Below are 27,303 nucleotides of genomic sequence, written 5' to 3'. Positions count from 1 at the left end.
CTGTTCAAGTTGTTAATTATATTTTATTATGATTTCAGGATAGTGTACCCATAATTAAACGATTCAATTTTAAATTAGCATATTGTTAAACATATTACAATGCTTCGAGTCCAATATTATTGTGAGTATTAAATATACTCTGGCAAGTTTCGTTTTCTTTGACAAACAAATGATTAACCTCTTCCCCTGGCGTGAACTTCGCCTTCTCCCCTTTAGCAGACGACAAAAAGAAAAGAAAATTTTAAAACTGTTATGTAATATTCTGGATATTTGTTTTTTTTAATTTTTTAAATTTAAAAAGCACATTCCCAATGTTTATCCCCCTTATGCTTTTATACCTTGAGAGTTGCACCTAAAAAGCAACGGACTGATTTTCTAATATCATGTCTGTGCAAGATTATATTGTCATTGTCAGTACAAGAATAAGTTAAGAACACCTTATCGGTCTGTTGTGTCTAATAATTTTACAATGTAGAAGCCTCCTAGTTTTACGACTTTCGAATTTATTTCCCCAGTTTCCGAATAAAATATACTCGAAACAACAAGGCACTTTTTCTTTTTATTGACCGCAGCCACGAAAAACTTATAGGTACTTAAGTCTAGGTTTCCGGCCTACAGGTCCTTTTAAGGCTCCTCTTCACCGGACTCAATCATCTTTGGGTTCATTTCTGCCTCACTTCCAGTTACTTTAATTTTGGCTTTGAAGTTATATAACATTTCTTGACCTGACCAGAATTTATCAAGATGGATTTTAAACTGATCTATGGAATTCGCAGTTACAACAGATGTTGGTAAACTTTTCCATATGTTGGCGACTCTGGGCAAATTAATTTTTTCTCAGTGATGTTTTAGAATGCAGATGGTAAACGGTCGTTTCAGTATTTGGTGAATAAGCTTATTTTGATTTCCGAACATACATATTGACTATCAATGACCTTAAATTTAAATTAGTCTATTCCACAAGTCTATTCCATATATCTGGGATAGCAATGTTAAAGATTCTTGTGAAACTTTTAAAGTGCCCTTCTTTTTAGTTAAGAAGCTTAATTTCCCATTTAATCACAAATTTTCGATGGAACATACAATTCAACCATGTTATATATTGTTTAAGATAATAATAATAATAATAATAATAATAATAATAATAATAATAATAATAATAATAATAATAATAATAATAATAATAATAATAATACATCATTTGTAAATCGCGCAAATTCCATGAATTCATGCTATAAGGCGCTTTACAATAAAACACGAATTCACAAAGAGAAGATGAATTAAAAACTACAGCACTGAAAGCTTAGTTTTGGTGCTCTATTGTGGATACATTCACTGACTAAGTAGAAGAGCAAGTTTACAATTCTATTATAAACAGGGAGCCTAAAAGCGTTGGCACTTGAATATCATCAAGTTTTTTCTTTCTGAATTCTAGTCTACCTGCTTGGTTTTGAATTCTAGTTTACCTGCATGGTTTTGTTAACTTTGGAATTTGTTAATCTGTCAAGAGAGTAAACTATAAAGTAAAGAACTACAATAATCAAAACGTGAAACTACTGTTTCTTAAGAATTTTGATCAAGGATTTAGCAAGCTGTCCAAGTTTACGTAATTCTAGAAATAACCCCTTACACATTCTAATAATATGATTGTTCATGGCCATACAATCATCAAAATAGACACTCACGTTGTTGGCAATTTTGGTCATAACAATAACAACTTTTCATTCTTTACCATTAGAATATCTACATTACAAATATCAAGTTTCTTAGGATTACAATTACAAACAATGATGTCAGTCTTATCTTCGTTTTAGTTTAATCTTTTTTCTACCATCATATCTTAACATTATGTAAACAATTTTCTATTTTCTTTTTGAGATGACCTACTTCATATGGATGTGCTGATTGATACAATTGTGTGTCATCTGCATACATATGGTATACAATGAATATCTCAATACAGAATTGCAGACAGCATACTTTCTTACTAAGTAGTCACAAATACCTACATATATGAGGTAATGACTACATTTTTTTCAACCAAAAGCACCTACTCAGTTGGTCTGATATCATTTTAAAACACATTATTTTTTGGTACATTCAAATTCTCTAGAGACAAAAGACTTCATAAGGACTTGAGATGGCTGCATTGAAGAATATTGGAGTTGCTGTCATAGGTCTTGGGATTGCTGGCCGTGTTCGTGTACGAGATTTGAAGTCAAATGACAATTCTTGTGGTCTCAAATTGCAGGGAGTTGTCTCAAGGTAAATCAAATGTAATTATATTATAACAGATGATTTATAGTAAAGGATAATCAGTTAAAATTTTAAAGCAAAAGATGACCATGCCAAAATTAAAATTATTGTAATATCTTTGGCATGAAAAAGAGGTTTTGAAAACTTGTACGCAACATAATTTACTTGAATATGTATTTACACGATAATTCATTTTGCAACAGGAGGCCTGTAGACATACCAGATGTGACCTGCATGTCATTAGATGATGCTCTCACCTCTGAAGATATTCAAGCGATTATCATTTGCACAGAAAATAAATTGCATGAGGAATATGTAAAGTAAGTTTTAAAAAAATTAAATACCTTAATCTTAGGTTAAATCTGTCTCACTGTATACATTTGGGTCAAAATTATCTCAAAAGAAGTGATGGTTTATAAATATAAAATTGATTTGAACCAAAAATTAACAGTTGATAGTAATCACAATTCAGAAATTCAAACATGTGAAAGATAAACTCTTGATTCAATACAGAACATTGAAGACTATTAGAAAAAAAATAAATTTAAAATAAAGATTGAGCTTTATATAGCGCAATATCCACTAAATGGGCTCAAAGCGCTTTACAAGGGGTCCCTGGTCAACAGCAACATTTAACATGTAGGATGGGACATGACGCCTGTAAGGCGATATTATAATTTTTCGGACAAAGACAACGCTGTTAATGGCCAGGTACTCATTTTACACCTGAGTACAGTGAGATAATGTGAGTAAAGAGTCTTTTCCAAGGACTCGACTATGCACCGAGCGCAAAGCTCGAACCGGGGACCTTCTGATCCGAAAGGGAGTGTCATACCACTAGGCCACATAGCCGCACTAGGGGAATGCTTTTGTCACCATTCGTGTCCCTTAGTTGTGTCCAACACCGTGAACACCATAATTAGGACAACTCACATGGAAAAAATGGGTCAAAAGTCTACTTACTTATTATACAACTCAAAGAAAACAATAAGTCACAACCTTGAGATAGCAGTCCCACATGATTGGGCCTTTGTGATTATTACTTTATCCATGATCACGGAACTGAATCAAGTAACAAATTATGCATTATCTCAAAATAACTGAATAACTAAATTCCGCTCACACCTTCTCATGCCTGTCAGTATACAGTTATAAAATGCACTAGAACATAGTACAATATCCTAGAACACAGTAACTGTAAAATATGCTTTTTCAAATTCCACCTACTACTTTCTCACTCTTTGTTTTTTGTAAGATCACAATCTACTAGATATTGCATCATTTCTAGAATACTGTAGGTCTTTATAAATTATTAGCAAACAAAACTGAATTAAGGACAAAATAATTATCATGCTACCTTTTCTTCAAAATTAGGGAAAATCAAGGACTCCTAATCGCACACGGTGCTGGATACCTTGTTTTTACTGAGCATTAAGCTTATTTTAGTTAAAAATCACTGTAATAATTCTTTGTTGAGACATGAATTAAAATTTTGACATAAAATAAGGAAGGGATCAATGAATTATCAACTTCTGAAATTATCACTGGATACTAAATTTTGTGTTTTCTGACAGACTAACCTGAGCCTTGTTTCTTTCTTTCTTTCTTTTTTTTCTTCTCTAAATACCCCTCTCAACAGCAATTCTCTACAGTTTATGAGGATGAAAAAAGTCAAGGAGATGACATCTTATTTTTATAGTTACTATCACTGGAAAAAGCTGATTAAAAATATTTTTCTGAAAATAATTATTGCAGGCGTGGTCTTGAACACGGAAAGCACGTATTGGTGGAATATCCTGTTGCATTGTCCCTGTCAAAAGCCAAAGAGTTGTATGAAATGGCAGAGAAGAAGGGTTTGTTTGTTTGTTGTTTTTTTTTTTGTTAGATTAAAATAAAAAATATTCCCCATCAAATTTACATTTGAAAAGTTAGTGGTGGTGGTTACAGCAGTGGTAGTAGTGGTGGTGGTGGTGGTTTGAGTGAAAACAATAATTAAATGGGTATAGAAAGCCCCATTATTGGCGAATGGGCTTTGATGAATCCCTGTTATTTACAATAAATTTTATTTAAGATGAAGAGAAAGGAATAACAGTGATTTTCTAAATAAATGTCATAGCAGGACCCTTTTTTCTTCTGAACTTGATTGATATATCTTACTTCATATATCGTACGAATTGTTAGCAATCTAAAAAATGAAAAAACAAAAAAAACCCACAAAAACATCATTTGGTGAAGAGTAACAAATGATATACAGGGTGTCCATGAAGTCTTTCCCTGATTTCAAAGACTTATTATTCTCAAGGAATTTACCCAATGGAAACCGTACGGTGCTCTTATTGGCTAACCAACCAGCGGCCTCGATGAGAAAAATATCCGCCATTTTGATGTTGGCTGGGAATCGCGTTACTATAGTAAACAAGCGCTGATCGGCTGTTCATGAAAACAAGTTGCTGCTCGCTCGTTTAACTCAAAATTATTCAAAACGATCTCTCTAAAATGATATAAATGTGACTTCTTAAGGTTTTCTTCACGGTCAAAACCACACAACATTCTATTAATGATTACGTCCGAGGCAAAAAGGAATATTGACAGGTCGACCGAGAGTTGAACTCGTGAGACGACAAACATCAATGCGAAGTGTAGCGAGAGTCAAGCTATTGTTTGTCTTGTCCTATTCTATATAGAGAAAAGGATAAATAGTATAGCCTCGTGTGTGAGTGGTTGCGTGTCATAGTCTTGTTTTTAAATTGTTTCTGTTGTTTATGTGTGTAGTGATGACTCTCTCACACTCAATTTCAATGCCGAAAGAGGAATTCCCGCACACAAGAAAGGGGAATTGGGGTGGTATTTGGCATACATATTGTATAGTATCTAGTTCTAAATAGATAACTGATTAGAATTATATTATGATATATAAACACAATGCCAAATACAATTCCGAAGTTTCCTTATTTCAAATGAAGTAAAGCTCCAAAACCTAATGGTAGTGATTGTAGTACTGAGTGTTAGTGAGGTGATGTGGTGTTGGTGGTGGTTGTAGTTGTAGTAGTAATAGTGGTGATGATGTGGTGGTGGTGATGATTGTAGTTGTAGTAGTAGTGGTAGTGATGATGATGTGGTGGTGGTTGTAGTAGTAGTGGTAATGGTAATGATATGGTGGTGGTGGTGGTTGTAGTAGTAGTGGTCGTGATGATGATGTGGTGGTGGTGTTTGTAGTAGTAGTGGTAATGATGCGGCTATGTGGTCTAGTAGTATGACACTCGCTTCCGGATCGGAAGGTCCTGGGTTCGAGCCTCGCGCTCGGCGCATAGTTGAGTCCTTGGAAAAGGCTCTTTACTCACATTCTGTCACCGTACTCAGGTGTAAAATGAGTACCTGGCCGTTAACAGAGTTGTCTTTGTCCGAAAAATTGTAATATCACCTAACAGGCGTCATGTCCCGTCCTACATGTTAAATGTTGACCAGGGACCCCTTGTAAAGCGCTTTGAGCACATTTAGTAGATATTGCACTATATAAAGCTCAATTAAAAAAAAAAATTTTTCAATGATGATGATATGGTGGTGGTGGTTGCAGTAGTAGTAGTGGTAGTGATGATAATGTGGTGGTGGTTGTAGTTGTAGTAGTAGTGATAGTGATGATGATGTGGTGGTGGTTGTAGTAGTAGTGGTAGTGATGATGATGTGGTTGTGGTGGTTGTAGTAGTAGTTGTAATGGTGATGATATGGTGGTAGTGGTGGTTGCAGTAGTAGTGGTAGTGATGACGATGTGGTTGTGGTGGTTGTAGTAGTAGTGGTAATGGTAATGATATGGTGGTAGTGGTGGTTGTAGTAGTAGTGGTAATGGTAATGATATGGTGGTGGTTGTAGTAGTAGTGGTCGTGATGACGATGTGGTTGTGGTGGTTGTAGTAGTAGTGGTAGTGATGCTATTGTGGTGGTGGTTGTAGTAGTTGAGGTAGTGATGTGGTGGTGGTTGTAGTAGTAGTGGTGGTGGTGGTTGTGGTAGTAGTGGTAATGATGATGATATGGTGGTGGTGGTTGCAGTAGTAGTGGTAGTGATGACGATGTGGTTGTGGTGATTGTAGTAGTGGTAGTGATGATGATGTGCTGGTGGTGGTGTAGTAGTAGTGGTAGTGATAATGATGTGGGGCTGGTGGTTGTAGTAGTAGTGTTAGTGATGATATTGTGGTGGTGGTTGTAGTAGTAGATGATGTGGTGGTTGGAAAACACATTACAGGTTATTATAATACATGATTACACACATTCTCTAACTTCATTTTTTGACAGCTTCGTTGTGCCATAAATATACGCAACAGTTCTGAAACATTTTATTGTGGATTTTGATATTGTTTGTTGTTTTTCTTGTGTCGTTATGTTGACATAGATACCGAATGAATGGTAATTACTACATTCTCAGCCAACAACAAAATGGCGCTGAATGCTTTCATTGGTGGACTCTTTTTAGGCTTCGTACGTATTCTCATTCGTTTAATTCTATGATTATTCTAAAACTATAATAATTATAGATATTTGTATCTGGTTTTCACCATCTTCTAGGGAAAAGTCATACGAGTACATTTAGTTATTGATCCACAGTACATCATTAAATTTAGCAAAATCAACATGAACTTAAGACCTCATTTTTCTTTCCTTCTATTATGGAATCACACGGTGCAACAACAACCTCTTTGAGTTATGAGCCCATCATTTTTTACAGAGAAAACGATTACTGTAAATGTCCATTTAGATATATTGGAATTTTATACCATGGATAATTTTAGAGTAATACGCTGCTCCTGCACATTGGAGCCAGGCCGTTCGCTAATCTCTAAAGGACAATTTTCCAGACAGATGGATTGGGAGAGATGAACTCGATTGCCTGGCCGTGTGGATCACTTGACCATTTGACTCTTTCCAGTCGGTCTACATTAGAGACATTGTCTACTCAGCCCCTACACCTGCTGGAACGTTTACCATGAAAATAGAGATGTTTTTGAATCTATTGCATCATAAAAGCTACAAAACACACAGAAAGAACTCGAAAATAGGATGAATTTGCTTGTAGGTAGCCATGGCAACCAAGCTGAGGCGCATGGAGTAAAAGATAATGGTAAACAAAATGTAAACCATGTATATATATTTCTAAGTCCACGTGTAAAGTATGTTGGGTTTAACGTTTTTATATTAAAGATGTTTTTAAAAAAGGAAAGACCTTATGGACACCCTGTACTATTATGGAAGAAAGATTATTGTAAGTGCAGTGCTAAACACATACAAGGAGAAAAATACTTGAAAATCACTCAAGAAGTAGCTGCAATACTCTTGGGGCTCAAACATCTCTTGTTCAGGCCACTTGACATTTAACAACAGGCTATACATTATATAATATTTTCAATGGGAAAACTCTTCATTCACTCATCTATGAAATGAGCAATCAACATCACATTTATAACAAGTGTGAAAATTCCCTTTCATAATATGTTCACTCCTTTGTATAACATTAAAATATGCATATTTCAGATGATAAATATTAATAGTACCAGCTTCTGATTTTTTAAAAATGATTATCTCTCTCTCTCTTCAGGATTGATTTTGTGGGAGGAAGATATTGCCCTTCTTACTGAAACTCACAAGTTGCTGAAGACCAAAGCTGAGCAAACTGGAATCAAGTCTGTCAACTACACTGTCTCTGGTAATTTTGAGAACGGAAGAAAAAAAGGACCAAATTTTGAGGTCGTCACTACTACTACAGTCCACTTTGGATAATTGCCAAACCTTGTGATTAACCGAAGTAGAGTTTCCTGTCCACTATTGCAACATTTTTGGAGATGCCATGGTTTTTTTTTTGCAAGTTCTGTCTGAGTTGGTGTAGGAGATGAATTGAACTCATTGATGATTTGAAGTTTTTTTCTGTAATGTGATATCATTCCTCTAGTTGGGGAAGCCATGGTTTCTCAGTCTTCGCGTTTTTTTTTCTTTCCAATCTGCAGTATCTTTGATCGATTTAAGATAAATGGTGGGACACTGTTTTCACCACCAATTGTTGTAAGTTTTTTTGTAATTGTAATTTTGATTTGACTAATAATCAGTTTCATCCCATATATGGTAAACTGAAACCAGTTATTGTAAATGTTGTTCTTAGTCCACCATAGACAATAATTTGATTGAAACAAAAAAAGCATATGGCAGCCCTGTATAGATATTGACAAGCAAAAACAGTTTTGATGCAAGCCATCTTATTCAGATTAAATCGACTTTCACTCTTTTGTTTTCAACATTTGTAAGAGTCAAAAGGATAAGCCGTGATAAGGGACAATAAGCTCTCAGTTTTCTGATTTGCATTGCAACCGCAAAATCTGCACGTTTTCCTAATTTTGGACAGATTCTTTTTTCTTTTTTTTTTTTGGCAAAATTATCATTCCCCGTGGTGATGAAGATTTTTATTGTAATTTTGTTTTCCCAACTTTGTGCCTTTTTCCAAATCAGCATAATTTCTGGCAAAATTTGCCATTTTTTGTCCCATATCATATAGCATAATTTTGAGTTTTTAAGTGCGTAATTCCGCAGGGATATTTTATTACATGGGTTGCATGCAGTGTTGTTAGGTGTGATACAACATATTTATTAACCTGCAAAATTTTTGCAAAATTTACTTATTTTCTTCTGCAAAATTCATCATTTTCTTTGCAAAACTTTGAAATATTGTTTGCAAAATAAACGCGGGGTCAGCTATTTCTTCTGCTGATTTTTCTTGAATATCTGATAGAACAGGTGTTTCTCTCTGTTTTGCCTATTTTATACTTATAATATGCTTGAAAACCCAGAGAACATATTTCTTCTCTCTGTTTTACCCAGGTGCTTACAATGGTTGGATTGAGAAGTTTGAAGAGTCCGGGCTACCCTTTATTAGTGGTATTTCAAGCATTCACACAATGGTAGACCTGTTTGGGAACTTGAGAGTTGTCACTGGTAGATTAGAGTTGAAAGATGATGGTTATTCAGCTACAGCATGTCTTGAAACACATTCAACAAAGTAAGTTTGGGATTGTATAGTGGAAATATGAATAAATAAAATTATTTTATAATGTGCCATATGCAGAGATGCCAACTTAAAATTTGGCTCACAGGAATTTCAGACACCACTTGGAGGAATTTCAAGGCCGAAACAGGAATTTCCTCATACAAAGTCTGATCTATTTAAGACCATATGACTTGTAATCGCAATGTTAAAAGCCTTCACAAATCCCCTTTTTCTAATTTAGCTAAAGCTCCAATGCTGAAAATTTTGATATAAAAAGTACAATTCTCGAAATAAAGTAATACGAAGTAGTGGTGGTAATGATGACGATGTGAAGGTGGTTATAGTCGTAGTGGTATTTAAGACAATATTGGTTGGTGGCGATTGTGACAGTGGTTGTAGTTGTAGTGTTTGTAGCAGTGATTTTAATGATGAGATCATTATGTGGTGGTGGTGGTTGTGACCATGGTAGTAGCAATGGTGATAATGCGGTGTTGATGGTTGTGTTGAGGGTGATAGTGATGATGATGAGGTGTTATTGTTGCAGTGGTGATGGTGGTAGTGATGATGATGATGATGTTGTGGTGGTTGTTGTAGTACATAGTGTGAAACATAGGATCTCAACAAAATTTGACTGGATCAGCCTGTAAACCAGAATTTTTTGCTTGGAGACTAAAATTTTTTTAGGTGGAAACAGACGGATTGGCTCTTTGGTTGAATCACACACTTTACACACACATTAATTCACTCAATACATGTGTGAATAAGTACCAGGCTGTAGGCACACTATCAAAGTGCTTTTGATCAAATTGTTTCGGCGATATTTGGTATCTGATGAAGTTTGAGTTTGTTAAGAGGAGGGGTGGTTACCACCTAATATGAACCGATCATGGTTGATGTTGATTTTTATTTTTGTTTTGTTTTGATTCTAACACTAACAGGCCAATACGCATCGCTTTGTCACGAACTCAATCCAAAGACGCATTCAGGAAGAAATCTGCTGTCTTTGAATTTGATGATGGGGAAGTTATAGATCTTGATAAGTTGCCTCCCAAACCTCCATCTAAACAAGGTAAGGATGACAATTAAATGAATAATACGTAAATATGTGATTCAAGACAAGAAAGCCCGCTTGTTTATTTCTAGTACGTTAATTTGATTTAAATCAATCTTTTTTTTTCTTGTGGTGTGGCAATTTAATCATAAATATTTTTGTTGGTGTTGTTGGTAATTGAAACATTGACTTACTCAAGAGTCTGTTACTTTCAAAAACGATTTGCACATAATTTTACATTCAGTAAAATTTAGAGATCATCACGACTTTAACGTTTCCTTGGCATATGCCCTTAAGTATAAAGCCATTCAGGACTCGACTCAGGGTTTAAAGTTATCTAGATAGTAATAAAGAGTATCAAGAATTTGAGTAAGTTTTAGTTTTATAGGCGTGATGCCTCCTTAAGACCAATGTCTTGACTATAATTTTCTTACAATTCAACTAGGTACCACAATAGACGTCATTTTTGAGGCAGAAAAAAACCCTATATATTTTGCATCACGCATCGAGAAAAGGACTATTTTTAAATCGGGTCATTGAACCATTCATACCTCGGCCATTAAAAAACGTACAGAGCTAAATTTGGTATCATCGTAAAGAGGAAGGTTTCAGCTTTATTCCTATACCACATCAAAAATTAAAAAATGGACATTAAAGGTTCAAAAATGCCGTTTTAAAACTTTACAGCAGCTAAAAATCCCGACATATTATGATATAAATTTTGATCCGAGTCTATCTAAAAGACAAACATCTTATCTCTATTTCTACCAATTTGTTTTATTGAAGGTTGTTTAATGGCCGAGGTATCGCATTTTAAAAAAGCCCACCAAATCCTTGTTTTCAGCTTTGGGTGTTATCAGATTTTTTTACACCTCATTGTAGATTGTAACAGCACTCAAAATGCCGTGAGAATGAGATCTCAAATTACTGACAAAAAGAAAAGAGTTCACGAAAACCACAGAATATTTTATTAAAGTACCTTCATAGTTTAATGTTTTAGATAGTTTAAAACAAAATGAATACGATAAATGTTGTTATTTCAATTGATAACTTGGGTCTATAAGTGGGTATGTTTTAATGATGGAACAGCCTAAATAAACCCCTCATTTTTCCGGTTTTTATTAACGTGTAATCTTTTTTGGATGATTTTCTAGCCTTGATTTTCATTGAACGACGTTTTGTTTCTATCAATTTATACATGTAATTTTTTTCATATCTGGTTTGTCTCTCGATGTTTATTTATTGCTAAACAAAAAACATGGGACGAATTTATACACACACTCACCACTCATGGCGGCCATGTTGTTACTATGACAAAATGATTGTTTGACCTTGATAGAACTGAAGTAGATTTTTACGGTCGAAGGTGTAATTTCGTTTTTAAAACAATTGCATAGGAATACCCACTACTTGTAGTTTATAAATAGACAAAAGACACACAATGATTCGTCCCAATGTGTTAGAAAATTGAAAAAGCATTGCTATTGTTTGGGAAAAGTGGTACTTGTAATGGTTATAAGATTGGAAAAATAAGACTTCGAAGTGCCACTTCGTTTTCTAACAGTTTTTTTTTCTCTGATGCTTTCATGATAGTGATAGTATAGGAACAATATAATAAGAGTTACTAGTGGATAATGAAGCAGTATATCTGTAGAAGTTAAATAATAATTCTTTACGCCATTAAAACTGCATCAAAATGGATAATAGGATGATGTGTATTTATTTGTTTTTGTTTGTATTTTTTTTTTTTTGGTATGTTTTTGTTTTAAATCGGGAAGAGATGTAAATTTAAGACGAGAAAAGAAGCAAATAAAGAGATCTTTTTTTCAGTTTTGGTTTTGGTGAGATTTGCGATACCTCAATTCGTACAATAATCGCCTCTCAAGCAAAGGGACGTTAATCATAAATAATCCGGTGGCTAGGTCTTTAGGTTGTGTGTGGCGGAAAGTACTTTATTTCAGACTAGCGTCCTATCTAAAGGGTAGCAGTTCATTCAGTAACACATAAATCAGGATACAGTCACGCGTCATAGACCTTATGGCGCTAAAAGACTTTGGGGTGGTAGGGGGTGAGGGCACAAAAGACACACCTGCTGGGCTCAAGCGCATGATTCCGTATAAGAAGAAAGCACTCTACTGCCAACGTATATATTGATACCCTCCAATTATCATACAAAGAGACGATTTACAGTGGAAAAATTATCCCCCATTATAGAAATAATACATTTTACTGCACCCTTTCGGTTAAGGATCCCAGAGAGGGCCAAGGCAAAACCAAGCAATATAATTATCAGACAAGTCCATAAAGTAGAATGGAAGTGAAAACAGACGTTGCGGAAGTAAAAACATTATGTCTTGAGAATATAGGGGTTTCTTAAGAGGCTGATTTATTATTTTATGCTGCTTCTTGAGAATATAGGGGTTTCTTAAGAGGCTGATTTATTATTTTATGCTGCTGGTTCGAACAGTGTGCTTATCGTTCATGATTTAATGTTGAATTTTGAGAAGGAAATATTGACTTCACCAAAAAGTTAAGATGATTTTTGAATTCAGCAGGTCCGGTTTCTCACAGCGGGCGATAATTTTCTTCTTTATTTATTTTTCAAAGACCATTTGAAGGAAATGTCTGAAAAAAATTGGATCTCTCCCCTGGAGTACTCACTACCTGTTGACGTGAATTACATGTCATTTTGTATGATCATTATGTTAATATAGTATATGGATTATGCTATTTCGTCATGCTGGAGGCCAAAACATTTACTTTCGCGAGTGTTTTGGGGAATTTTCAACAGACTAGATTTAGAAAAAAATTGGTGTCTGTTTCAAATCTTGTTATATTTTATTTACCTAGTCATTCTGCTTTAAAAATGTTTATCACAAGTATGATGAATCCATTTAGTGGTTAGTTACATGACGTCAAAGTTGGAATAGTTTCTTACATCAATTGGCAAGCAAAAAAATTCCAAGTTTTTAGAAAATGAATTTGCTCTCAATCTCAATTTCTTATTTATGTATGGATTTTCAAAATTTAAAAAGTGTTCTCCATGACTATCAGAATGCTTTATGAATATAGTAAGAAAAGTCAATTTTAAATATATTTAAATTGTCTCTTGTGGTACCTAATTCAACATCTATTTTTTTTGTATGGATAATTTTTCTGAAGTCCTCCCTGACCAACCTTGCTCTAGATCTTAAAATACATCTTCTCTTGCCATCCCACGTTGTAGTTTCGCCTCAAAGATGAATTCAGAAATGTTTGCATCTTTTTGAGCATAGTTTTTGTTGTTCTCCAAATTTTTAATCCATAAAGGAGAATTGACTTAACATTTAAATTTGTGTTGAAGATGCAGAGTTGGTTTTTAGATAGATCACTTTTGAAGCCCAAATGTTCTTCAGCAAAGTCAAAGATTGGCTGTGCCAATCCTACATGTTCCCTAATATATACCAGACATTTTATCAAGAATATGAAAATAATGATCTTCTATCCTTATTACACTTTGAGTATAGTGATATTTTAATTTTGGTGATAAAATATTACTTCTTTTTAAGAGAGATAAGTGTTTTTCAAAAAATCAAATTTGCTAACTTCAAGAAGTAGTTATTGTTTTTGATAAATATTTGTTGAATGTTTCAAGGCATTTGTAATTTTTGATCTATGAATTCTGTTTGAACAGGTTTATTCATGCAGGATCTGAACCTTTTCTATCAAGCTGTGTCAGAGGATAAAAAGGATCACAGAGCTCATCAAAGATCTCTTCATAGTTTGGAAATTGCTGAAAAAATTCACTCTTTTTTCTAAATGAAGTCCTGGTGCTTTGATTTGAAGTTATGTTGTTGCATTTGCATTTAGCACATTTCCTTAACTTAAAAGAGAACAGATTTGAGAATTTTCAAAGAACTTTGTTCCACAAGGTTTTTAACAAATTAAAATTAGTTATTTAGCAATTAACATATGATTCTTCATCAGTTAGGTCACGGATCGAACTGATATTTCTTCATAATAGGGGATAGAAGACACAGTAAAAATGCCCCCGTGCTCACTATGGGAGGTCAGGAATTTTAGATCAGACAGCAAGAGAGAACCTTTTTAGGACCTCACACCCACATGGGGCATCCGTGTATAATACTGTATATCAATGAGATGAGAGGAAGGATGGGAAAACAATCTTTTTTTTTTTTACATTCTCCAGAGAGTATTCTTTAAAACAGAAGACAAATAAGACAAAATAATATCAAATAATAGATTTTTATTTTAGTTGACATTGTTGCCAAACCACATCAACACGTTCACACATACAAAAAAACCCTATTCCATCCATGAGCATAAATGCAAACAGACAATCACAGTGTATTCATACTCTAATACATAAATTCTTGCACATGCGTGAGAACATAATCCCAAACAAATATTCTTGTACTTACTGCAATACTAACATACATGCCCATAATAAATTAGAACTCCCATATAAACACACAAGCATGCATGGACACACTTACACATATACTCATTCACAAAGACTCAAGATACGTACACTATCAGATTATAAAGCATATATGACACAATTATCAACACATAATATTTACATTCACATATATTCAATTAGCCGGGGTGGGAACCCCAAAGGATAATTTTAGAGGAAAATTTACGATCAGATACAATTTCAGAGAAAAATTTCTTGGACAGTGCAAAAATCATAACTTAACTCTCTCCTTACCGGCCATTTTCAGTTTTCTCCCCCAAAATTACATGCTTACCCAGGGGAAAAATTAATTTTTTTAACTCAAACAATCTCTCTACAAAACAATGATCTTAGTAATTAAACAAAGATCATTTTGATGTGCAAAATAAATATGATTAAGAAAAAATGTATATTGTTCCGTTACAAATGCGACGATTTTGTTGTAGGTGGTAAGGAGAGAGTTAAGGAGAGACAAAAATAACAGTTCTGTAACGATTTTCACGGAAATGTAATTCCGCTGAAGGATCTCCCATCTGTTCTTAGGTCAATTTGAAAATTAAATCACAAGATGAAAGACAAGCACAATTGCTTGCTGTGTGTCAATAAAGACTACTGTTGTGTAATTATTACCAAATTTTTTTTTTTTTAAATGTAGGATGTACCTTCTTTATTCTTATCACAATGAAAAGTTCCATTTATGAAAATTAATCACGTCTTATCTGAATTTGGGTCAATTTTCGAATCATCTTTAGGCAATGACAGTTTAAACCCTGAAATAGAATACGAGGACGATGCGATTTGATCTGCAACAATCTTTTTCAAGTTTTTATTTTTTTTATACATTTCTTGAGGAATATGAATGTTGAAAGCTTTGAAATGTTTCAGCACAGCCTCTACATCTTCCTTGTTCAGCTTGTGTTCCTCTGAAATGTACTGAACTGTGACAGTGTTAGGATCCATCTGATGCTGACTAATAAAATTAATAATAGTTTTCAGATTCGCTCGGCCCTCTGGGATTGTATGAAACGTATCCATGATACCAAGCTCTGTCTCTGGGTTAGCTTTTCGTGATTCTGGCAGAGGTCTAGATGGATTTTTCACCTGTTATAGCAAGTTGAAGCAAATAAAATAAGAAAGAATTACATATAAATAAAGAAATCATGTTGTGGTTGTAGTACTTGTGTTGGTAGGGATGGTGATGTGGTGGTGGTTGTAGTAGTGATGGGAGGGATGGTGATGTGACTGTGGTTGTTGTAGTAGTGGTGGTGATGTGGTTGTGGTACTGGGAATGGTGTTGTGGTGGTGGTTGTTGTAGAAGTGGTGGTGGTGTTTGTAGAAGTGGTGGTGGTTGTATTAATGGTAGTGGGAAAGATTACGTTGTGGTGGTTGTAGTAGTGGTGATAGGGATGGTGATGTAGTGGTGGTCGCTGTAGTAGTTAGTGGTGGGAGGGAGGGTGATGTGGTGGTTGTTGTAATAGTGATGGTGTTGTGGTGGTGGTTGTAGTAGTGGTGGTAGGGATGGTGTGGTTGTAGTAGTGGTAGGGATGGTGATGTGGCTGTTGTAATTGTGGTGGTGGGGATGGTGATGTAGTAGTTGTAGTAGTGATGTTGGTAATGATGATGATATGGTAGTTATGGAGGTTGTAGTAACGATGATGATGAATTGTGGTGGTTTTAGTTGTAGTGATGATGATGATGTGGTGGAAGTGGTGGTGGCTGTTGTAGTTAGTAGTAGTAGTTTAGTAGTGGTGGTAGGGATGGTGATGTGATGGTGTAGTAGTGGTGGTAGGGATGGTGATGTGGTGGTTGTAGTAGTGGTGTAAGGGATGTTGATGTGGTGGTTGTGTTGTAGTATTGGTGGTAAGGATGGTGATGTAGTATTTGTAGTGGTGGTGGCTACAATGATGATATGGCGGTGGTGGTGGCTGTAGTAGTGGTGGTATTGATAATGATGTGGTAGTGGCTGTTGTTTCATGTTCGTAGTGGTGATAATGGTGTTGTGGTTGTACTAGTGGTTGCACTGATGATGATGTGGTTGTAGTAGTGGTGATCTCGCAAAATTCAAGTAGTTTACTTCAAAAATGAAATTCAAGGGGTTTTCAAGGAGATTTTCTCAGTAATATCAAAATCAAGGAGTTTTCAAGGAGTTCTTGAGCTTTAAAAAAAAGAAAAACTTGAGCTTTTATATAGCGCAATATCCACAAAAACTCAGGGCGCTTTACAAGGGGTTCCTAGCCAACCACAACACTTAGCATGTAGAACGAGACATGATGCCTGTTTGGCGATATTGCATTTTTTAACGGACAGAGACAACGCTGTTAACAGCCAGGTACTCGTTCTACGAGAATGTGAGTGAAGAGTCTTTTCCAAGGACTCAACTATGTGCAAAGTGAGGCTCGAACCCAGGACCTTCCGATCCAAAAGCAAGTGTCATACCACTAGACCACATAGCCGCACTAAAACCTTGAATTTAAGGAGGCCGCGGGAACCCTGTAGCAACTTTTGGTTAATCGCAACATTTCCCAAGAAACAGAATTAATTCTATATAAAAGTCACTGGTTAATTGCAACAAACATAGATTAATCACAACAAATTTTCGACCTCAAAAAGTGGCTAATTCAAGAAATCAATCAAACAAAATCTCATGTTTAAATTTCATCATGGGTCTAATCATGACAGGTTTAAGAATCGAGAGTGGATGGGGTTTAATGCTGCAGTAGTGTGTCACCACTCGAATAGAGACAAAAGAGGGCAGGACCTTGCAGTATGATTTTTGAGGTCATCCGTGACCTCATGAAAAATATCCATCACCTCATTCAAGAAATCTCTTTAACAGATTTGCTTTCATCATTGGAAACTATCTGGCAACACATTTATAAAAACTCGCCTCAGCAAGAAATCAGACAACCCTTGATGCCTTCTTAGGGAAATGAGTGATGTCAAACGCCAAGGAAAATGATGAAATTTACAACCTTAAAAAGCAAAATAAAAACAAAACAAAAAAATATTTTTAAAAAATGAAAAAACACAAAAAAAAGAAAAACAAAATAAAACAAAACAAACAAAAAATTAAAAAATAATAAAACAACAAAAATTTAATGAGGCCATGAACGATACCAAGCCTGTGTAAACTCAAGAGGGAGAATGTTGCAATAGTGGACAGGAACCTCAACTTCGGTTAATCGCAACATTTTCGCTGATCCCAAGGCCTTGCATTTTTCCGGAGTGGACTGTATTGCCTAAAAGGTGTCACGTCCCTTCCTACATGTTAAACGTTAATGTTGGCCAGTGACCCCCCCCCCCCCTCCCAGTAAAGTGCTTTGAACACGTTATATGGATATTACACTATATAAAAGCTCAATTTAAAAAAATAAAATTATGTAGATAATGGAAATAACAAAAAAAACGAAGGAAAGCAATGGCAAATTATAAGCTACTACAACTACAAAGCATCGTCAATTAGGATTATATGAGAATCCTCACAGGGGTCAATTTTGAAGAAGACGAAGACAATATTGACTCTGCTTAGTTTTCTGATTTGAATGACAAATCTCTTGTTTTCAGTTTGGGCAATGACATGAAACAGGCATAATCACAATTAAAGTACTGATGACATGAAACAGGCATAATCACAATTAAAGTACTGATGACATGAAACAGGCATAATCACAATTAAAGTACTGTTGGGCGTAGACACACAGGGTTTGTATTGCTGCCATTGTTACTTTAAAAATTGTTTTTAAAAAAATTGATATATAGCGCAATATCCACTAAATGTGCTCAAAGCGCTTTACAAGGGGTCCCTGGCCAACAGCAACATTTAACATGTAGGACGGTACATGACGCCTGTTGGGCGATATTACAATTTTTTCGGACAGAGACAATGCTGTTAACAGCCAGGTACTCATTTTACACCTGAGTACAGTAAGAGAATGTGAGTAAAGAGCCTTTTCCGAGGACTCAACTACGCACTGAGGAAGGTTCGAACCCAGGACCTTCCGACCCGAAAGCGAGTGTCATACCACTAGACCACAAAGCTGCACAGGTTTGTTTTCAGTAAAATAGTTTCTCCATCTCCATCATGGAAACCATGCTCTCTTGCGACATCAGCAATGATTGCTTCACCTGAGACTTTCCCACAGATTTCAAACATTTTGATCAATGCTGAAAATGTTACAATTTCATTGACCCTCTGAAGGACAACAATGGTAGATTATCTGTGATTTTCATTGACTGTAATGTTCTCGACTTTCCTTCCACATAATTGTCCAAAAATCTCTTATATTAATTTACTCTAGATAAATTACCGTCCTTGTCAATAAAATTGAGATTGAGATGTCAATATAATAATAATAAGAATCCACTGATCAAATCTACATTGATAAAGATATTTATTGACAAGGACAAAGAGTTTCTGCCATGACATAATTTATGCACGGAGAAGAATTAAAGAAGCTGATACCGATATACAGAGAAGTGATAAGACATGGAAGGAGATAAAAAAGTTAGCTCAGGAAACTATTTGTCTGTGGCCTATACCCTAACCCAGGGTGACAAAGGCAATGATGACGATGATGATGATTGTTATAAGGTAAGAAAAAAAACCCCCAGCACTTTGATGAGATCTCGATAGTGTTGATATATCTAACTGTAAGTAATACAAGCGGTGTGTGTGTGTGAACTATATTAGGCAATATCCTAAAATTACTTACATCTTGTGGAGCATGGTCTCTTTCCACATACAAGCCTTTCAATTTTTCATGAAGAGCCTCATTTTTCTCTTGAGTTTTATTAAACAGATCTTTATTCTCTGGAGAAAAAAAAGAGCAATTAAGAGATTTTAAATTGAGGGGATTGTTTGTAGAGCACTTGCTTCACATGCAAAGGGACTGAGATCAATCCTGGGTCCAGATCCTCTCACACACACAAAATAGACACTCTACTAAACGACACAATGAGAACCGCCTCAGGCACCCTCAAATCAACACCAACCCCATGGCTCCCTGTTATGAGCGCAATCGCCCCACCTCACCTACGTGGAGAATCAGCATGTCAAAAACAGTTCAACCGTCTGGATAATACCTCAATTCTGACTCCACTCAAAGAAATAATAGAGTCTGCCCCTAAAACAGCTCACCTCAAATCAAGGAAACCCTATTACAATACCAGAAATGACAATTTCGACCTAGAGGAGGCCTGGCGAGAGGAATGGAAACAAAAACCACCAAAGGCTAGTGAAATTATTGAAGAACCAACGAACATACCATTGCCTGGTTTCCATACTCTTACCAGAAAAGAATGGTCAACATGCAACAGAATAAGATCTAGGCATGGTAGAACAGCCTCAGACTTGCATCGATGGGGTTATGCATCATCTCCAAAATGCCCAGCATGCGATGACCCTTGCCAAGACATGGACCACATCATTTTGAAGTGCCCCGCAACAGCACCCCCAGGCGGCTACCAAATGGTTCATGAGGCGGACAGTGCTTTCGCGGATTGGGTGAAGCGAAACAACATGGAGTTGTAGCTATACGAAACTACTACTACTATTTATAAATCTATGGGTTGCATTTGAATTGATGCAGTCTGAGCAGTGGATCCAAAATTTTAATTAAGTAATCGATAAATAGTATTGCCAGTCAATACCCAAAGAGGACAGTTAAGAGTAAAAAGTCGATCCGGATACCTTACTGTCTTTCCGTAATTGATTACCTTTGAATCGCATGTGTATTCGTAAATTTAAAAATCCACACCAAAAAAAAAAAAAAAAAAAAAAAATTGAATTAAAAAAAACAAAACCCCTCGACATTGACAATCTGGGATTATCAGCTCAATTCCGGGATGTTGGCTTAGGGAGCGTTCACATATTACTTCATCAGCTAGGGGGGGAGGGGGGGTCTACCAAATGTTGACATGTGTTGACATGGGGGGGGGGGGGGTCAGACCCAATATGATGTCATCAAAACATAGGCAAATTAAGCCTATTTCAAAGTTTGTTCCTTTCAAAACAGCTAAAGATAAATTGCTATGATGAGTATTGCCCATCTCTCAAGAAACAAAATGGGAAAGGGGTATCACTTCTCAAAAGGCGAACTTGCCCTAAATGTTCATTGTATCACTCCTCGATCACAGCAATGAAAGACCATTCACGAAAATGCGGCATACATGAAGAACAGCAAATGGGAGAAAATGATGACGATGAAGATGAAATTGATGATACTATTTATTTTACATTGCCAGAGGTCCAAGGCAGAAACATTTTTGAATCAATTAATTTTATGTTTGGAAATTGAAACAGAAATTCATTCCACTAAAAGACTAATATGCTATAAAATAATTTGCCTCCTATACTATTTTAAATTACACTTTCTGAAATTTTTTTAATAGCACCTGCACCAAGTAGCCTAATTTAAATAATGTTTGTTAGATTTTATCTTTGCAAATTTAAATTTTATGTCCCCATTGTATCGTAAAACATAAATTATCAACAGTTTCTGAAATTAATAAAATGTCTGAATGTGTTTTATCAAACGTTGATAATCAATGTTTATGGTTTGAAAAACGAATAATAAATATTGTGAAATTAAAGTTATCTTTTAGTTTTTATTAAATTAGATGACGTCATCATCTGTTGGGGGGGGGGGGGTCAGGTCAATGATGACAAGTGATGACTTGGGGGAGGGGGGGGGTCTAAAAAGGGCAAATTTTTGATGACGTAATATGTGAACGCTCCCTTAAATCCGGGATAATCCCTGAAAATCCAGGATGTATGGCAGGTCTATAGCTGGGTTTGTAAGATCTGGTGGAAAGTGATATGCAATAAACTAGCGTCCTATACAAAGGGTAGCAAGCAATGCTGTTGTCTGTTTCATGCTATAGGAACTAGGATAAACTCTGGCTTCCTGGGTCTAATGGCTCTGAAAGACTACTTAACTTAGTTTTATATCAAGCCCAGATCCAGTTTGGCCACAAATCGAGACAGCATCAAAATGCTGTGGATCTTTATTATCTTTTTTTTACTTCTGTAGCTCAGCATTTACAAATTATGCATCTTTTACCGGTACAGAAGAAGTATCCACTGATTCATAAATTTGACTCTCAAGATCACTGGCATCATTACTATCATCATTTGCTTCTAGAAGCTGCCAAAATGGACTTGGGCAAGTTAAAGAACTAACCCTTCAATTGTTGAAATGCCAATGCTAACAAACTAAGTTACAACAAAAATTATGATAAATAAGGATAACAGTAATAACAGTCACAGCAATGGTGCTAATGATGAAGATGATGATTACGATAATAGTGACAATAAATGTTCATCCCCTGTAGGCCTGAAACAATAATTTTGAGATTAACATAAAACTATTTTATGCACTTCTACTAAGATCTCTACTACTCTAAAGTAAGTATTTTGGATTTATACACTTTCAACTATCATTGTCAATAAAAGATATCTATTATGATGCGGCTGCTGATGATGATGATGGTAATAATAATAATAATAATAATAATAATAATAATAATAATAATACATATATGAATATTACTACAAGATTCATAGCCTGTATCCTTTAACTTGTTGCGTTAAATATTCAATAAAACATGTTAAATTTTCAAATGTTATCTTGTGTAATATTTTAAGAAAAAGAAAATGATTAAAGTAATAAAACTCAATGATTTAATACCATGCTGCAATTGGGAAATCTGATCCACCGTTGATGGGTGCTTTGGGGAAGCAATGCCTTGTTTTTGCTGCTTTTCCAGCGCACGCCTGGCTCTGTTTTCAATGTTAAATTCACGTACTGGTTTCGACAGCCTTGATGCAACTCTTCCCATTTTGATCAAGAAATCATCATTATCATCTGAAGAAATTGAAAGAAAATAAAATTATGTCAATGTGGGGCTATGTGGTCTAGTGGTATGACAATAAACTTCGGATCGGAAGGTCCCAAGTTTGAGTCCTACCCTGAGCGGTGCATAGTTGAGTCTTTGGAGAAAGCTCTTTACTCACATTCTCATTGTACTCAAGTGTAAAATGAGTACCTGACCATTAACAGCAATGTCTCCAAAAAAGAATTGTAACATTGCCAAACAGGCGTCATGTCTTGTCCTTCATGTTAAGTGTTGCTGTTGGCGAGGCACCCCTAGTAAAGCGCTTTGAGCATGTTTTGTAGACACAAAGTTCCACCTTTCAATTATCAACTGATTAATCAGCTCAGTCTTCTGATCTGAACTACGTGGGTTCGAGCCCTGCTGGTGACAATTATAATTTCATTTGATTTGTATGTCATGTTGCCAATATATGCTCTTGTATTTCAGATTCATATTCATCAAAAATATGAAATTGATGCATGTATATATACATGATGATATTAATAATGTATTAATATAAAATTTTTAAATAAAAATCAAAGTTGGGGAGTTGAAAAATCGTTCTTTATTTCTTTTTACATGCCCATACGAGAGAGGTGGGCTGGTGGAACTGACATTTATGATTCATTCTTCATGAAATCGTTCATATCAATCATCATTCAATGGATGCTGTCATAAAAAGACCAGTATTTTAAAAAGTTTCTTGATAAAAAGATTACGGAAGATATGCAATTTGGTACATAAATGATGTAAAAATTGCTTCGCAAAATTTGTTCTGTAGCAGGTGCAAGACTGTGTGTGAGTGTGTCTCTCTCTCTCTTTTTTTTTATTTTTAGGAGTGCCTATGTACACGGTAACCAAGCACCAAGCCTCAGGATCTTCATATACGTTAACTGGTTATAGATAATTGAAGTCTGAGTTGCAATACTCTGCTCTCTTGGTGGAAATGCTTTATTCTCCATTAACAATAATAAAGATAAAAGAAACCATTATCTGAAAACAAAAAATCAGCTTCGCTGTTAAAGGGTTAGAAACACCTGCGAGCATCTGTGAAATGCTCTACGTCATCAGGCTACCCATCTCCCTTTCATCTTCCTCCATCCCTTATCCCTCCAAGCTCACAGTAATGGTAGTGGTGGTGGCAGTGGTAGTGGAAGAGGAGGAGGTGGTGGTGGAGGAGGAGGGTGATGGGGATAAAACGTATAAGAAATAACACTTTTTTTTTCCTGTTCAAAAGAAAATATCTTCTGTTGACAGTCTAATTGATTGTAGCGGACAACAAATTTCTCAAAATGGTCACGTGACAGTGTAAAAACAACACAGGAAGTCTGGGAATGCTAATTGTCGGTACTTCCTTTAAACCGTATAAACAACAAAATTTCGTATTGACCGTATTGAGTCGACTCAACTTCAACGGGTCAGATAGGGGTACTACCGCAAACTCGGGGACCCAAATAATTTTGGGGTTTGGGAGGGGGAATCTCTTTAAAAAAAAAAAAGTCTAGTAGGGGGTTTGGGAGGGGAGATATTTAAAAAAACAAAACTTTCCCCCCTCCCAAACCTCCAAAATTATTTTTTTAAAAAGTTTCCCCCCTACCAAAACTATTTGGGTCCCCAAGTTTGTGGTAGAGAGGCGAGCCGGGGTTACCAATACTTAGCTTCTTTAACCTTACCAATCATTTGTTTGGACAGAAAAATATTTTAAAAACTTAACGCTTACCGTCAAAAGCAGTTTAGATTTGAAGATGCATTTGTTTTCTATCAAAAAACATTTGATACTAGACAATCCTTGATGAATTTCAAAGGTTGTATTTGAAATTATATCGTAAATCTTTTCACGATTCATTCCTCGCGAAATCATTGAGGCTGACGTCTGTTTAAATGGTGCCCGTCGCAAAAAAACAAAAACAAAGGTTTTTAAAAAAGTTTATTGAGAAAAAGGTACGGAAAAAAGTATCCCTAGATAGGTATGCAATTTGGTGCATAAGTGCAGTAAAAATTGGTGCGCAAAATTTGTTCGTAGCGGATGCGAGTCTCTGTGTGTGTGTATTTTTTTTTTAAATCAAAACAATTTTAACCATTAATGGCGAGATTCCATCTTACACTCCCCAAACTCCAGATCTTAGTCTTAATGTTATCATTAAAAGACAAGCTTTGTGATTTATAGTTTAATTGAAGCCCGGGTCGAAATATACTCTTACAAATGCTCTCTTGGTGGAAACGATTTATTCTGCATAAGCAATCTGGAGAAAAAAATCTGTGTCACTGTAAAAGGTTAAAATTTCACGAAGTACGCACCGTGAACACCGCTGTAACAATCCTTTGATCTATGTCATCAGGCAACCCATTGTTTCTTTCATCTTTTCCCATTCCCCCTTACTATCCCCCCATCCCCCCGCCCATCTCTCTCTCTCTCTCTTGTCATAGTGTAATCCCTTCCCCTTCCCATCTCTGCTGTTTGCAGATACATGTATGATTGTTTTGTTTTTTCTCTCTCACTAGGCTAGGATTAAAAACCAAGATATCGGGTAATGGGTGTCTAATGCCAAAGTATAGATACTCTCTTTGGCCAATTTAGTCACGTATGTGGCAGCCCAGCTATTTATTATGTTCTGCCTATAACACACAATAAGTGAGATTTTGGGGTGGGTACGAAAGAAATCAAGGTCATAAGTAACCGTGCACAAGAGCTCGGGAATTGGTTTCTGAGGATCTTGCAAATACCAAATATTTTATGGAAAAGTCTTTCGAACTCCAAGACGCCTGGTTTGTTTTGCTATCTTGGAACAAACGAAACAGAGATGTCTTGATGTATGACCTGGATGTAAGGTTTTGTGACCTAGATGTATCCTTTTTATGTGTGCAAGCCATGCGGGTAAGTACAGTGATAGCTTGCCAGTAAGAAAAACAAAAGGAAACAGCATAGCCGCATTTGATTTATAAAAAACAAAAAACCTGAAAAGAAAAACTTAACCTTTCAAAAGCGAATTTCAATCTTACTTGGACCTAAAATAAAATCTCACCGTTTTCATCAAAAGACAAACAACAGTAATACAATTCAAAAACTTGAGCTTTTATATAGCGCAATATCCACCCAACGTGCTCAAAGCGCTTTTTATCAATATTCTTACTGCTCTTATGGTGGAAACGTTTTTTTTTTTTTCTGCGTTAAAAAATAATATAAATGGAGACTATTATTTGAAGACAAAAAATCAGTGTCACTGGCAAAGGGTTAATTGCAGTACTCCTGCATCCTGTGAGACGCCTACCGCACTTACTAATCATAAAAAAGGAAATAACAATCAACAATATTAAGATGAAAATTTAAAAAAAAGGAAGAAAAAAAAAAAAAAGGGGGGGGAGGGGCGGAGGGAGAGGGCAAACCCAGTAGCAATGCAACCTTTTAGAGGCGAACTTCTATCTTTGACCTAACACCAAATCTTCTTTCATCAAAAGACAAGTAACGGCAAAACGATTATAGACAATTGAAGTCCGAGTTGCGATAGTCTGACTGCCCTCTTGGTGGAAACGCTGTATTCTCCATTAACAATGATAAAGGTAAAGGCAAACTATTATCTGAAAGCAAAAAGTTAGCTTCGCTGTTAAGGGGTTAAGAACACCCGTGAGCATCCTTGACATGCTCTACGTCACCAAGGTCACCAAGCGACATGTCTCCCCTTCGTCTTCATGCATCCCTCCCCCCCCACACACACACATGGTGGTGGTGATGGCGGCGGATAAAAAGGCCTTTTTTCTTTCATTCAAATCAACTTGCTGTTGTGGACCAAGTACAAGAAATAATACTCACTTTTTTCCTGCTCCAACGAAAATATCTACCCCCCACCGGTCTAATTATTTGTAGCAGACGACAAATTTCTCAAAACGGCATTTCCTTTGAACCGTGCAAACAACAAAATTTCGTTTTCATTCGACTCAACGGGGGTCAGATTGGCCGGTATTTTTTAACGAACTAAAGTTCTGAATAATCAAAATGTTTCTTAGAAAGTTGAAAGATGCTAGTTTTTGAAACAGAGGTAGGTTTTTAAAAAAATATTTCTCTTTTTACGTGAATGCATGCTCAAGGCGAATTGGACATTCAGCGGAGGTTGGTAAGTAAGCCAAAAGGCCCACCTCTCACCTCTCTAGTACCAAGATAGGGCCGGTATTTTTTAACGAACTAAAGTTCTGAAAAATCAAAATGTTTCTCGGAAAGTTGAACGATGCTAGTTTTTGAAACAGAGGTAGGTTTTTTTTTCTAAAAAACTTGTCTTTAACGTGAAGGCATGCTCAAGGCGAAGTGGCATTTATTAGAAGGCGTTGACTGACGTCGTGCAGTGAATGTTCCCCCTCGCCTCGGCCTCTCTATAAACAATCAACAAATATGGCCATGACTATCCTATTTCTTAACCCGCTCATAAAATCCCCTCTTTAGGGATCAAATTGCGCTTGTCATTAATTTCATGTACCGATACGACAAAAAGCACTTTAATCTAAATATCCAAGAAAAACTTACCGAGGAATTAAATAACAGAGAAATCGAAAGTCACTTCAAGTTCGTTCTTCTCGCCTCTTGTCGCTTACTAGGAACGAGCCCTATTCGATATATCAATCGATACTACCCATTAAGGTTGAAATGAGTGAG

At 35.8% G+C, this 27,303-nt stretch overlaps 2 protein-coding genes across 9 annotated transcripts; one reads left to right on the top strand and one right to left on the bottom strand.

The window, feature by feature from the left end:
* Positions 1-15,944, top strand: LOC144968021 (biliverdin reductase A-like). 8 transcript variants are annotated; one of them, XM_078905966.1, is made up of 8 exons: positions 1-121; positions 2,114-2,265; positions 2,460-2,576; positions 4,012-4,109; positions 7,840-7,947; positions 9,111-9,288; positions 10,215-10,345; positions 14,001-15,944. In XM_078905966.1, the coding sequence occupies exons 2-8, from the start codon at positions 2,141-2,143 to the stop codon at positions 14,123-14,125; spliced, it is 882 nt and encodes a 293-aa protein (XP_078762092.1). In that variant the 5' UTR covers positions 1-121; positions 2,114-2,140; the 3' UTR covers positions 14,126-15,944. The 8 variants fall into 8 exon arrangements, with proteins under 8 accessions (XP_078762092.1, XP_078762090.1, XP_078762086.1 ...); XM_078905964.1 differs by lacking the exon at positions 1-121 and adding an exon at positions 168-249; XM_078905960.1 differs by lacking the exon at positions 1-121 and adding an exon at positions 172-254.
* LOC144968022 (NADH dehydrogenase [ubiquinone] 1 alpha subcomplex assembly factor 4-like) lies at positions 14,554-27,303 on the bottom strand. The gene is made up of 4 exons (XM_078905969.1): positions 27,175-27,303; positions 22,475-22,651; positions 19,499-19,596; positions 14,554-15,887 (listed from the first exon to the last, which is right to left on the bottom strand). The coding sequence occupies exons 2-4, from the start codon at positions 22,623-22,625 to the stop codon at positions 15,495-15,497; spliced, it is 642 nt and encodes a 213-aa protein (XP_078762095.1). The 5' UTR covers positions 22,626-22,651; positions 27,175-27,303; the 3' UTR covers positions 14,554-15,494.

Source organism: Berghia stephanieae, chromosome 3 (genome assembly GCF_034508935.2).
Source record: "Berghia stephanieae isolate SIO BIC M18660-M18661 chromosome 3, UCSD_Bste_1.3, whole genome shotgun sequence".
Lineage (NCBI taxonomy): Eukaryota > Metazoa > Mollusca > Gastropoda > Nudibranchia > Aeolidiidae > Berghia > Berghia stephanieae.
The sequence above is the reverse complement of the archived record's forward strand: the minus strand, read 5'-3'. Positions and strand labels throughout refer to the sequence as shown.

Bases quoted from the DNA above. Each gene is read 5' to 3' on its own strand.
- LOC144968022 (XM_078905969.1), bottom strand. From the start codon at position 22,625: ATGGGAAGAGTTGCATCAAGGCTGTCGAAACCAGTACGTGAATTTAAC. The intron at 19,597-22,474 runs GTATTAAATCAT...TTTTTTCTCCAG, and splicing joins GATTTCCCAATTGCAGCATG to AGAATAAAGATCTGTTTAAT. The intron at 15,888-19,498 runs GTAAGTAATTTT...TTGCTATAACAG, and splicing joins GAGACCATGCTCCACAAGAT to GTGAAAAATCCATCTAGACC.
- LOC144968021 (XM_078905966.1), top strand. From the start codon at position 2,141: ATGGCTGCATTGAAGAATATTGGAGTTGCTGTCATAGGTCTTGGGATT. The intron at 2,266-2,459 runs GTAAATCAAATG...ATTTTGCAACAG, and splicing joins TTGCAGGGAGTTGTCTCAAG to GAGGCCTGTAGACATACCAG. The intron at 2,577-4,011 runs GTAAGTTTTAAA...TAATTATTGCAG, and splicing joins TTGCATGAGGAATATGTAAA to GCGTGGTCTTGAACACGGAA.